At 43.6% G+C, this 12,965-nt stretch overlaps 1 protein-coding gene across 2 annotated transcripts in view; it reads left to right on the forward strand.

Annotated features, from left to right (window-relative positions):
- Window positions 1-5,080: 5,080 nt before the first annotated feature.
- Window positions 5,081-12,965, forward strand: part of LOC147210084 (uncharacterized) — a 28,538-nt gene continuing 20,653 nt past the window's right edge. For both annotated transcript variants that reach the window (XM_086104729.1, XM_086104738.1), the window contains exons 1-8: window positions 5,081-5,237; window positions 6,395-6,523; window positions 7,212-7,286; window positions 7,511-7,684; window positions 7,768-7,925; window positions 8,495-8,683; window positions 9,546-10,044; window positions 10,191-10,353. In XM_086104729.1, coding sequence (XP_085960855.1) covers window positions 5,166-5,237; window positions 6,395-6,523; window positions 7,212-7,286; window positions 7,511-7,684; window positions 7,768-7,925; window positions 8,495-8,683; window positions 9,546-10,044; window positions 10,191-10,353 — 1,459 coding nt within the window. In that variant the 5' untranslated portion in view covers window positions 5,081-5,165. The remainder of the gene's footprint in view (window positions 5,238-6,394; window positions 6,524-7,211; window positions 7,287-7,510; window positions 7,685-7,767; window positions 7,926-8,494; window positions 8,684-9,545; window positions 10,045-10,190; window positions 10,354-12,965) is intronic.

Consider the following 12,965-nt stretch of genomic DNA (forward strand, 5'->3'; position numbering starts at 1 on the left):
TTTAAAATGGGAGGTGACCAGATGGAAGCGGGTGGAGTTTCAGGGACTTTCCTCAGTTCTCCAATTCACCAATGTCCATTTCCAGGAAGACATTCAACAGCCTCAGTTTGTCCTCGACCATAAAAACATAAATTCATTCATTTAATAAACAACAGCCTATTAATAGCAAATAGACAATTCAATTTCTGTAGGAACTGCACGTGAATGCTAAAAATCGGAAACAACGCTAGAATGTTATGGAATATGTCTCAAATAGGCTGAACAGTTTGAAATTAGTATTGTTTGAATCAGTAAACAATTATAATTTCAAAAAGGAAAGTGTGGAGAGTCTCAGTTGCCAAAATACATAAGTGGAATGACTTTCGGCAAGAGCCTTTCAAATATCCACACTCTTTCATTTATTACTCACTTGTTTGTTCTCTTTGCATTATTTTAATATGACTTCTTCCTTGACAATCATGACGAGTAAAAACAATAATACAGTAATACATGTCTGCTGGCGGCCGTGATGGCCCAGAACGGCATGGAAATACACCAGCCATTCTGGAAAATTGACATATTTTCCTGAAATTCCTATTCCCAATGGCCACCCATACATTTAGACTTAAATTCTCTATTGCAGTCTGACTTTTGTGCCTTTTGTAAAAAATAAACAAAACTGCTTTTCTTTAAAATGATCTGACATTGACTTAACATTCATTTTATGAATCAAAAGCATAAACGTGTCTTATCACTTACTAGGTATCAGGATTGGTGAACATTCAAGAGTTGAAAACTGGTACCGACAATAGTCAAGGGGGAAAAAAAAGGTATGGAACATCTCTTGTATTTTGTAACGATTGGCCCGTTCACTTGCGTTCGTCTACATTGCTTGATGTGTGACAAGCCAAAGACAAAAAAAAAAAAAAGTATGCAGATTGTAAAATATGAATTTTTAAACAGAGCTTAGAACTGTAGAATGAGTGGAAATCCCAGCGTGATTGTGGAAGTCCTTAGAAGAGGGGTTACACAGCTGAAAGGTCTGGTTTCCGAAAGAGCATAAACACTCTTTCCGAAAGAGCGTGGAGGAAGAAGAAGCGCTGACTGTACAGGCTGGGACAAAGTGTTGCAGATGAACTACACAGTTGCCATAGGGAGCATCTGGATTTGAACCAGTTGACCTGTTTATCTGCAGTCAAATGCTCTTCCACTGAGAAATACACCCCCCACGACAAAGTTCCACACGGTCTCAACTCAACTGTATCTATAGAGCACTTTCAAACAGCCATCACTGTATACAAAGTGCTGTAAATGGAGCAACTAACATATATACAACAACAAAGCTATAAATCAGTAACAAAGATGGTAGAAGGCACCAAACAGTAAAACTAAGATCAGATCTGAGTCATGCTGAGTCAAATGCCAAAAAATACACGTGAGGCGGGTCTTAAAGATGGGCAGCAAGGGGGCTTGCTGAATGTTCAGTGAGAGGTCATTCCAGAGAGAGGGACCAGCAACGGAAAAGGCTCGACCCGCTCTGAGCTTCCGTTTAGTTCTTGCTACTTCTAATAATGTCTTGTCCGCAGACCTGAGGCCCCGGGCAGGTGCGTAGGGGCGGATGAGCTCAGAGAGGTAAAGTGGCGCGAGGTCATTTAAAGATTCGAAAACAAATAATAGGATCTTGAAAAGAACTCTAAAATGTGTAGGGAGCCACTGAAGGGATGCCAGAGTAGGAGTTGTGTACCACATTTACAGTCAGCCTACCAGTACGGTATACAGTAGCACGCCACAAAAGCGGAAGTTGGAGCACTGCTGTTCTTCAGCACACATCTACAGCACACACCAAAACTACGTCGGAATCCCCCTGCAAAATTCTCACAAAGGGATTTCCCTCAAAAGTGATTTGATTTTCTGTGGTGCGCCCAGAGGTGTGAAAAAAAAATCTCATCTGATTTCAGCTGAATGCTTAACGTGTGTGTGCATGTAATCTATCGTTAGGGGTAAATACTTAAATAGGAAGGTGCTGAAAAGTTTAATCAAGCAACACACACACACACACACACACACACACACACACACAAAGGATGTAATATGTACAATACACAAGATATGTTATGGAAACATAAACCTGTGTGTCTTCAAATCACTTTCCCTCAAAACAGCATTTGTTTTGCTTTTTTTCTGTGTTGTTTTTTTTCTGAATCTTATTCCAAAAGAAGGAGCTGTCTAAAGGGCTGTTCACACGGCACACATTTGCTCCGGCGCTGCACCGATGTATTTTGTTGCGATATATTTTGCACCGCAGCAAATTGTGTGGAGCATTCACACGTACAAAGCCGCTGAGCGTGTCTGCAACGGCGCAGCGTCGGCGCAGCCCCACTTGCGTTCACACGGCAGTTTCTGCAGCGGAGCAAAACGACAGAAAACAAATGAGCTGTCGTGTTGGTTCTTTTTAAAACGTATACACAACTCAAGCGACTACTGGACAGGCACGTCCTTCTCCTTCTCGGTCTCTGTGCCTTCTGCTGGAGAGTGACCGCCCCCGAAAACGTAAATCAACGATGACTTCAATGACACTCAGAAAAGCAAACACATCATGCGCCAAACAGAAAATCAAGAGAGGAAATAACTAAATAAATTATATGGGGGGCGGGGGGTTGTGAACACACAACAAAGGAACAAACTACACTAACAACTCCGAGACAGTCCAGTCTCCTACAAAAGGAAAGATGTTACCAGCCAAGTCTTGTGTCGTTATTAAACAAACACATGACGGAAGTCCGACAGAGCGCGAAAGCAACGCATTCTCGCCGTACGTACGCTTCACAAGCATTTGCTCTCGAGCAAATTTAACCCAGTTGTGTTCACACGTGCAAATTTACATCGGTGCTGCTTCGCTAACAAGCATTTGCTCCGGAGCAAATTTTTAAACCACCTCCCTGAGGTGGATCAAATTTGGTCCGGTGTAAGCCTTTTTCCGGGGCTACGCCGGAGCTATTTTGCAAGTGTGAACGCTCTACTGGGGCAGCCCCGGCGTAGCACCGGACCAAATCTTGCCGTGTGAACACCCCTTATGCAAGCGGAATCACGTTCAACGTTGTATAAGTCCAGTCTGATCACCTTAAAAAGTTTGGTCGATTGCTTCAAGTTGTATCACGAAGAATATTTTTCTTTGAATTTCCTTCCTTCGGGATCTTCCATATCCAGCCGATTCAGTTCTTTCATCACTATCAAAATGGCCTCAAGTTCTTGCATTCATTTATTTGTTTAGCTTGCTTTGAGAAACAGTTCGTAATGTTTGTTTGTTTTTTCTTTATACATTGATCTCCATATGATCGGACCCATCTGTCATCTAACAAATTGAACGTGGCCTTTGAGGACATATTTTTTGCCCAGCCTAACCTACTTTACTGTACAATCAACACTTATTAACTTTTTTTACACTTGTAATTCCTTCATGTAACGCTTATGTCATGAAAATATTTTCTCATTCAAGTTAAGTATATTTTACTATTGGGCTATGAATTCTTTCAAAAAGCTGTACAAGAATATTTAAATGTTACTTAAAACATTGCCTGAGCAGTTCAGAAAGGTTTGACCCGGGGATGGATCTTTTTCTATTTACAATACATGCACTTCCTATGAAATAAAGCAGGGGTGCCCATTAGGTCGATCCTGATCTACCGGTAGATCTAAGACAGGTCCCAAGTAGATCCGAGGAGTGTCGAGGAGAAAACAAACAAACAACCATTTGTGTGTCTTTGTACATGTTAGTAATATATTTTTTTGTGTTCATGTACACTGCACCCTAATCATCTTATCAGTCTAATTTTCACCAAATAAATATTGAAAAAATAAAATAAAGCAGGTAAATCTTGAATTTACGGTGGCGCTCTATCTTTTATCGTCATTATTCTCATTCGTGTACAATTCACCGAGGGCACGGGCAAAGAATAGGAATCTAGGAGGGCCCAGGGAAGCACTTTAAAGCGGTACGTGTGAGCTACGATAGTTAAGAGGCTGCAAAAGTGCATCGCATGCCTCAGTTTCAGGCTGTTTCTCATCATGAGGTGCGTGTGCGTGTGCGTGTGCGTGTGTGTGTGTGTGTGTGTGTGTGTGTGTGTGTGCGCGCGTGCGTGCGTGCCGGTAATGGTAGATCCCGGGAGGTTAGTTGATCGAAAAGTAGATCTTCGATCCAAAAGGTTTGGGCACCCCTGAAATAAAGTATGAAAGGACATAAATTGTGCCATCTAGTGGATTTGGTGGGCATAGCTAATGATACCAGTTATACACATAGTCACCACAAGTAACCTCTCTCTCACTCTCTCTCTATCTCTCTCCCTCGCTCTCTCACTCTCTCTCTCTCACTCTCTTGCTCCCTCTCTCTCTCTCTCTTTCTCACGCTCTCTCGCCCCCTCCCTCTCTCTCTCTCTCTCTCTCTCAGGCTCTCTCTCACTCTCTTGCTCCCTCTCTCTCTCTTTCTCACGCTCTCTCGCCCCCTCCCTCTCTCTCTCTCTCTCTCTCTCACTCTCTTGCTCCCTCTCTCTCTCTTTCTCAGGCTCTCTCTCACTCTCTTGCTCCCTCTCTCCCTCTTTCTCACGCTCTCTCGCCCCCTCCCTCTCTCTCTCTCTCTCTCTGCCCCCCCCCCACACACACGCACAAGCACTATCAAGACAATTAGTGACATCCAACTAACTATGTGACCAAACCAGTGACAAACTTGCGCTGTCTGTCCATCTTTGACATTGTGGATGAAAGACTGAAAGGTTGTCCGTCGTTATATGTGCCTTGCAACTGAAAGTGTAGTCTGCCTTTCACGTTTGGTTCCCATGTCCCTTTTTTTTTCCATCTTCCTCATTTCAAACTTCCCTGTTAGGGTAAATTTCCCAACACGAATGTTGTTGTCTATGTGCTGGAGTGTGTTAGTGTTTTATGCGTGCTGCACACATGTGCAGACGTGTGTTACCTGAGGAGAAAGCTGAAAGTAAGGGGAGAGAGGCGGAGCCTAGTTAGGTCTGACATACCTACAAAAAGTGGAACCTGAGCGGATAGTGGGCGGGGAACTGCCACACACAGTATAACAACAGCGGTTTGATTTTTTTTTTTTTTTAAGGAGCAGATTGGTGCAGGAAAAGAACCAAACAACTCTAGCGGAGCGTGAAGGTGCACTAAAACTAACTTTGAGAATGCCGAGTTTGGGAGGAAAGAAGAAGGACAATGTGTCCAGAATGGAGAGATTTATTGAAGACTTGCCACAGGTGAGAGAAAACTTATCAGGACAAGAAAGGACATGTTAAGAGACAACTTGTCCAAAGTGTAATCGTGCCCACAGTGAAGGTAGACTTTGGTTCCGTTTATGAAAGGATCTGAAACTTTCACTACTTCCTCACTTTATATGTGCGCAAACACATTCACCGAAAAGATTTTATTGACTGCAGTGGTTCCTCTTTAACAGCGCGATGCACTTTAGATTAGGTAAAATCAGGTCTAAGCGGTGGCGCGGGTGGTGTAATCTGATTTTGGTGATGGGTTTTATCCCGGCCCAGGAAGACAGATTTGGAGTGAATGACATCTTATTGCGTTCATAAAAATGCCAAATTAAATTCATTTAATGCATTATTATCATCATCATTTTTATTTTAATTTTTGTAACACCCTCCTGGGCCGGGAGGTTCTGTCACAGAAAGTGTAAGACATTCTCGATCTGTTCACTTCTCAGCGGTGATCTGTGATCATCCACCTGTGATGTTCTGCTCGCTATTCCTTATAAATGTTCTCTGTGCTCTTAAATCTTCTGCAAGGTCAAATTTGACCTCCATAAAATCAAAGAAGAGTGTGACTCTCCTGCGTCAAATATAAAGGGATTGAGGGGAGCCCTTCAATTGGTCAGGAATCAAGTCACCTGTGTTCACTCCCACAATGGCGCAATCGCCCCTTTCTAATTGCGTCCATCTGCAAAAATCCAAAAGAAAGTAAAATCCATCCATGCACAATTAGATGCCGCTTTGCACTAGACTTGAGTTGAGCACAAAAAGAGGGCCTAATTGTTAAATAATGAATAAATAGAAGACTTAAAAAATATTTTTAGCACATACTTTTGTACGATAATGAATTACGAGTCCTTTTTTGACTGTTGCAAGCAACTTTTTCAGTAATCTTTTAACATTTTCATACAAGTGTAAACAAAAGTGCATAATAAAACTAAAAGTAAAAGTGCTCACCCTTTCAAGATGTCTGTTGGACCCATATTGGTAGGTAATTCTTGCATGGTAAAAATGCAGATGAACGAAGCAATAATATTGAACGTTTGACTTGGAAACACACGGACAGTTAGAAGAATGAATTGATTTTCAACGCCAAACATGAAATGAGACCGCATGCAACCTGATTGAGTTGTGATGTGCTGTGATTTCAGCTGAGCAACGAGATGCAGCTGAGCATCATGAACAAGGTGAAGAATGGAGAGCTGTCCATCGACGACGCTTTGGACCTCGCCAGGAAGGATCAAGGCCAGTTAACCAAATTGCAGAGTGCTCCCGAGGAGGTCAGAACCTTTCCTCTGAGACAACATCCGATTCGTACCGTCTTGAAGTCATGATACTATCATCCCGTGACAACTTAATTGCGCACAGATATGACAAATATGGGGGACATTTTCATGCTGTCGTGGGATTGCCGTGATATGAGGTGATGTACTGACAAGCATGAGAGTCCATCCATCGGTTTTCATTGGTGAGCCGGGCTCATTCGCACTCACAGTCCTTCGTTCATTCTCTTCTTTGAGATGTCACAAGAGTCATCTCAGCATTCGACGCGCCATATAAAAGTGTCGTTTTTCGTTGCATCACTCTCAAGTGGAAACCTTCTAAATCCACTTCACAATGACGTACTTCATGTCCTCTCGCATCCGCTATTAAAAGCAGGTAGCTATACAACAAAACAAAGTGTCTCCCCGGTCCACCACAAATGTTTTCCAAAAACTTTCACTCACAAGCCCATCTCCATCTTTTTGTCGTCATGAACCAGGTGCGGACATAAGAATACATATTTGCTCATGTCTTTTATGCAGTGCTTTGCATTATTATTATGGCTCTAAAATGTGACTTACGCAGTTGTTGGACAGTTATGAGGAATGTGTCCAATTCACCCAATAAGAAATTTGGTTCAGATGGGAAAGTAATCAGTTTTTTTTTTTGTATTCAATATTCACTATGTCGTGTCTTGTGACACAGGAGGAGCTTCCCTCACAGTACAACTTCAGCGTGCACAAGCATGGACGCTATAGGTGGAAGAAGAGGGTTCTTCAGGTATCTATCTATCTATCTATCTATCTATCTATCTATCTATCTATCTATCTATCTATCTATCTATCTATCTATCTATCCATCCATCCATCCATCCATCCATCCATCCATCCATCCATCCATCCATCCATCCATCCATCCATCCATCCATCCATCCATCCATCCATCCATCCATCCATCCATCCATCCATCCATCCATCCATCCATCCATCCATCCATCCATGCAGATGGATTTCACCACCAAAATGCTGTGCACGATCGAGAAAGGCATCGTCAAGCGCCAACTTCCCTTTGTCATCATCAAAAGTTGTGATGACGGAGTCGGTTCCAGGTTCTCTATTTCGTTCAAAGGCCACCATGATTACGAACTGGAGGCCACTTCAGTGGACGACAAGCATAAGGTTGAATTTTGACACTTCTAACACAAAGGACGTGTGCATTTTTGCTCTCACTCCATTATCCTCCGTGCTTCTTTTTTCTCCAGATAATGCAGCTTGTTAACCAGATCATTTACAGAAACATCTACAGTCATGCAGAGGGGGGCAGTGCAGGCACACACCAGCAGCCTCAAGCATCGCATACCTTACGGGAAGGTGTCCTTATGCTGCACAGAGGCGGGCTGGCATCATTTCGATGGGTCAAGTACAAGCAATTTCTTCTAAGTCATTTACTTCACTTTTGCTTTGGATATCAGGTTAGTTCCAGAATGAAGGCAGACAGGCCAGATCTAATAATACTGTTGTGTAGTGTAGTTACGGTCAAAAGAATTAGCCCCCAAGGAACTATTGTACAGTTACGTTGTGTTTTCAACACATGCAGAAATATTTAGCCAGTTGTTTTCTGATCAACACAGCATGTTGAAGTGAATTGTCCATTCAAGAACTGATACTGTAAAATTGATGCGTCGAGAAGGAATGGGAAGGCCTTCAACCCTAAAAATACAGTTCCCACGGTGAAGCATGGTGTGAACTGCAATATTAGGGGCTGCTTTGCTACTTCAGGCACATGAAACTTTCTGCCAATCTAGGTTGACATTGTTGCCCAATTTTCAAAGAAAATGACACTCAAAACTGCTCCTTCCAAAGGCTACTAATTGGGCCATGTTGTCTGCTCAGGGGGCGGACAGAATTTAGTGGAACTATGCTATTCTTGATACACATGCCTAGCTGCTACTTAAAAAAAATACATGATCTCCTCTATTGTTATTCCAGATATGAGGTCCAGCTGCACCCTGGCCAGCTAACACTGACCCCTTTCAGTCGACGTGGCGCCGCCGAGGGCGAACTGATGTCCTCGACGCCCGTCAGCGTTGTGATCCATCTGTCGGATGGCGACGCCAGTGTCCAGAAACCTCTCAGTGCCGATACCTTCACCCTCGTTACTCGCAAAAATGAATACCAGTGAGTGGAGGTCTCTATGTCAAGATAACGAGAAATGAATCTGAATATTTTGTATTCCCATTGCGAATGTTATTGACCAGCAATCATACTTATGCTATCTTGAAGGGAAAAATGTTTTTTTAAATGTTCATTTTCTGCCTTAAAAAAAGTCCTATGATTGGCTGGCCAACAGTCCAGGGCGTACGCTGCCTCTTGCCCAAAGTCAGCTGGCACAGGCTCCAGCTCACCCGTGACACTAATGAGAACAAGCGCAATAGAAAATGGGTAAATGTATTGATGCCTAACAGAAGCACCATCGTTGAACATGCACGGGTTACTCTTCTATCAAGCTTCTTTGTAACATTTCTATTTTGAAACTTGTTTGGCACTCTAAAAGATTCTTTCTGCCAAGCATAACAGTTCATCTCTGTTTAAAAAGCACGGTTTGTTCAAATCCTGTTCAGGCTGCGTGTTGATAGAATGGCGTTAGCTAGCTTTGTCGGCTAATAGTGTGACATCATTACATACCAGCGAGACAGCGTGTAACTTGGCAATTCATTCAAGAAAGAAAGTGCATTGTAGGGTGCTTTGACAGTAGTTGTAAACAAGAACCCCCCTTAATTTGACTTTTTAAAACACACTTCTTGTTTTATAAGTCTTATACTGTAAATGTATACCCCTGCCATTGTGATTATTGTCCACTGTTCATCAAAGGAGCGCTGATAAGGGGGGTGACTCTGACGTGCTCTAATTCTCATCACTCACAATCAATTTTCATGGGAAGTGACATTCCTACTAACAGTGTATCAAGCACCTTGCAACTAAATATTCAATCAAAGCAGTACAAAGGATCAAGATATTGTGGTTTACTGGTTCACTACAGTTTCAGAGTGCCCCCCTCGAGTCAGCCGCTTCCCGGTGCTGTGCAGACGGAGCGAGACGCTTGGGTCCGCGCTATCAGCAAGTTGTGTTCGGACTGGAAAAGAAAGTCAAAGAGCGAGCGCATGTTTTTGGGCGGCGAGAGCCTCCGACATCTCAGCATAGCAGAAGACGTAGTAGGGGAGGACAATAACGACTCGGACCTCGAGTCTGCTGGAGAGGATCTTTATGAAGATTCAAATTTGGCTGGTGAAATGAATCAAAGTTCCTCTCCAGAAATTCCTGATGTCCCAAAACGGGCTGCTCCTGATCCTACCCTCTCCCACCCCAGCCCACCACCCTCTAGCATGGACCCCAAAAACAATCGAACAGGATCACAAGGGGAAACAGTTTCCTCCACCAAGACAATCCCACCGCCGCCACCTTTACCCCTCAGGTTCAACCTCAGTCCAAGAAAGATCCACACTAAGGCTTTCCACTGGGACCTAGTTGGACCTGACAAGGTACCACACTACCGAACACCTCACCAATTGATTAGGTCTCATATTTCTACAGTTTATGGGGATTGGTGTGATTGGCTGTGATGTATTAACCGATAACAATGAAATCCGGGGTATGAAGGGATGGCAAATCTGTTGTTTCTCTGCAGATCGCAAAATCATTTTGGGAGAAAGGAAGCCAGCGAAGAGTTGAAGTCGACACAAGGCGTTTGTGCATGCAATTTTCGGTGAAAAATGTCGGGTCCTTTGCAGCACCGGAGCCCAGCAGCACGCAACACATCATGCTCAACCAGAAGATTGCGCACAACTTCAGTGAGTAACCAAACATGATTATTATTATTGCAAAAGCCACGATGACTCTAAAAAAATGTCTTCAATAGTGACAAAAACATGTCGGTCAGATTCACTGTACATTTAATGGCGCTCCCAAACATATAACATGGCATTGGTTTACATTTAAAAGCCCTTTTGTAAAAGCTGCCGGTTTTGAGGCTCTGTCATACAAACAAGGCACGGTTTAACCCGCCTCCCACTGCTCAGGACCTATGCTGGTCGCACATGGTATTACCATGACGACAAGGGGTGGCCAGGGGCTGCTTGTGCTCAAGGCCTGAGTCTGAAGAAAGTAAAGTGAGTGAGATGCATACTGATGATACCCTTTGCATTTTTGTCAATATTAGATTTTCAGGGGAACAACATATTGGGAGGTGTAAGTTCCTACTTAATGGATAGGTTTTACCCACCCATTAACTTTACAAGCACAAGCAAAGAAAAAAATGGGACCACGATGTGAGCGTGACACATTTTTTGAGGCCGATATATACTGTACTGTTCTTCAGCTTGCCCTGCAGGGTGCAGTGCGTCATCAATGTTACCAGCCGCTGTGTGGCTCCATAGAAGTGAGCCATATTGTTTTTCCTCTTCAAAAGCTTTTCTCAGAATCAGAATCAGAATCAGAATCATCTTTATTGGCCAAGTATGTAGAACACACAAGGAATTTGTCTCCGGTATAACACGCTGCATTAGTATCATCGTAAACAACAAAATCATTGAACCATTTTAGAGTAACCAGTAGCAGTATTTGTAGTACAAGAAGAGTGACTACGTCAGTGACTGTTTAAGGAGTTAATGGCTAGAGGGAAGAAGCTGTTTAAGTGTCTACTGGATTTGGTGCGCATGGATCTGTAGCGTCTGCCTGAGGGGAGTAGCTGGAAAAGGTGGTGGGCAGGGTGCGGGGGATCCAGGAGGATTTTCCGTGCCCTTGTCTTGATTCTTGCAGTGTGCAAGTCCTCAAGAGTGGGTAGGGCGGTGCCAATGATTTTTTCCGCCGTCCTAACTGTCCGTTGAAGTCGGATTTTGTCCTTTTTTCTCTGATGAACTGGTTGCACTCTGCGTGTATATTTCAAGAGCGCAGTCAAGAGAGACCGTCTCACAAGCGGGCAAGATAATTAGAGTCCATACATTAATGAAAGATGGATTGAGAATGTGCTAGTTAACCGAGATTCCCTGTTGGACAGAGAGGACCTCAGAATGCTTTGGCAAAGGTCTGAAAATGTTGCTTCGATGAGCAGCATAGGCCATGTGAACACAAAATATCGTCATACATAATATTCAGCCCAATCTTTTGGCGATGTTCATGACGGCTCGATGAAAGAAAGCGATTGTTTTCTTTTTTGGAGCTGTAGAAAGACAAACAAACTCCTCCAGAAGTCCATCCATCCTTTTTCTAATCCGCTTATCAGCATAAGGTTTTCGGGCGTGTTGGAATCTATGCCAGGTGTCTTTGAGCAGTGGGCAGGGTTCACCCTAAGCTGGTTGCCAGCCAATCGCAGGGCACACACAGACGAACAACCATCCATGCTCACACTCACACGTCGGGACAACTTAGACTAGAGTGTTCCATTAACCTGCCATGCATATTTTTGGAATGTGGGAGGAAACCGGAGTACCCGGAGAAAACCCACGCAGGCACAGGGAGAACATGCAAACTCCACACAGGGGGGCCGAAGCCGGAATTGAACGCTGCACCTCTGCCCTGTGAGGCCTCCTCCAGGAGTCAAGTTTCATTAATGCAAATATTGGGGGTGGGGGGGGGGGGGATCGTTTTAACAGGTGTTTTTACCTCTCTGCCTTTTGTGGTGTCTTGGCATCTCCCCAAGCATACACACGCACACACACACACACACACACACACACACACACACACACACACACACACACACACACACACACACGCATAGTGCACTTTATTTGCATGTTTATAAAATAGAGCCTTAATGCTGTTTATTCTTATTATTCCTCTCATTTCTCATTCTCAACCATATCACTTATGCTGTGAAACAGGAAGTGTGTGTGTGTGTGCTCGTGTATGTGTGTGTGTGTGTGTGTGCGTGTGTGTGTGTGTGCGTGTGTGTGTGTGTGTGTATGTGTGTGTGTGTGTGTGTGTGTGTGTGTGTGTGAACAAACACAATGGAGCCGCTGGAGTCTTCCTTGTGCTTTCGCAGAGATGTTAATTCAGTGTAATTCGCTAGAATTGCATTGAGCCTGTGACGCACTAACACCACCCAAACTTCTGCTTTCTCTTTCAGCAGTTTTTGCTATTTATAGGCGAGTTTGGGAGGGGTAGCCGGTGTGTTACTCCCATCAGTTTCCTATTTACCTTAGCAGGTGTAATACAATCTCTATGGGGTTTAAGTCTGGAGATGGTCTTAGCGTGTCTTTCCGTCGACTTCTGAGTTCCTTTTGATGCCACCATCAATGTGTTCCATTAATGAAAAGAAGTAAATATATCCCAGAAGAAGCCATGCATGCCCAGTACAAGAATTTACCCACAATGAGCATCGCTGCTCGGCTTTTTATGCTTGTGTCATGAGCAGTTCCTTTCTTTCTTCAAACCTCAGCCTTTCTGCCATTATGATCGCTGT

The sequence above is a fragment of the Hippocampus guttulatus genome, chromosome 1, assembly GCF_054856545.1.
Source record: "Hippocampus guttulatus isolate MCC_2025c chromosome 1, RoL_Hgut_1.0, whole genome shotgun sequence".
In the NCBI taxonomy this organism is placed as follows: Eukaryota; Metazoa; Chordata; class Actinopteri; order Syngnathiformes; family Syngnathidae; genus Hippocampus; species Hippocampus guttulatus.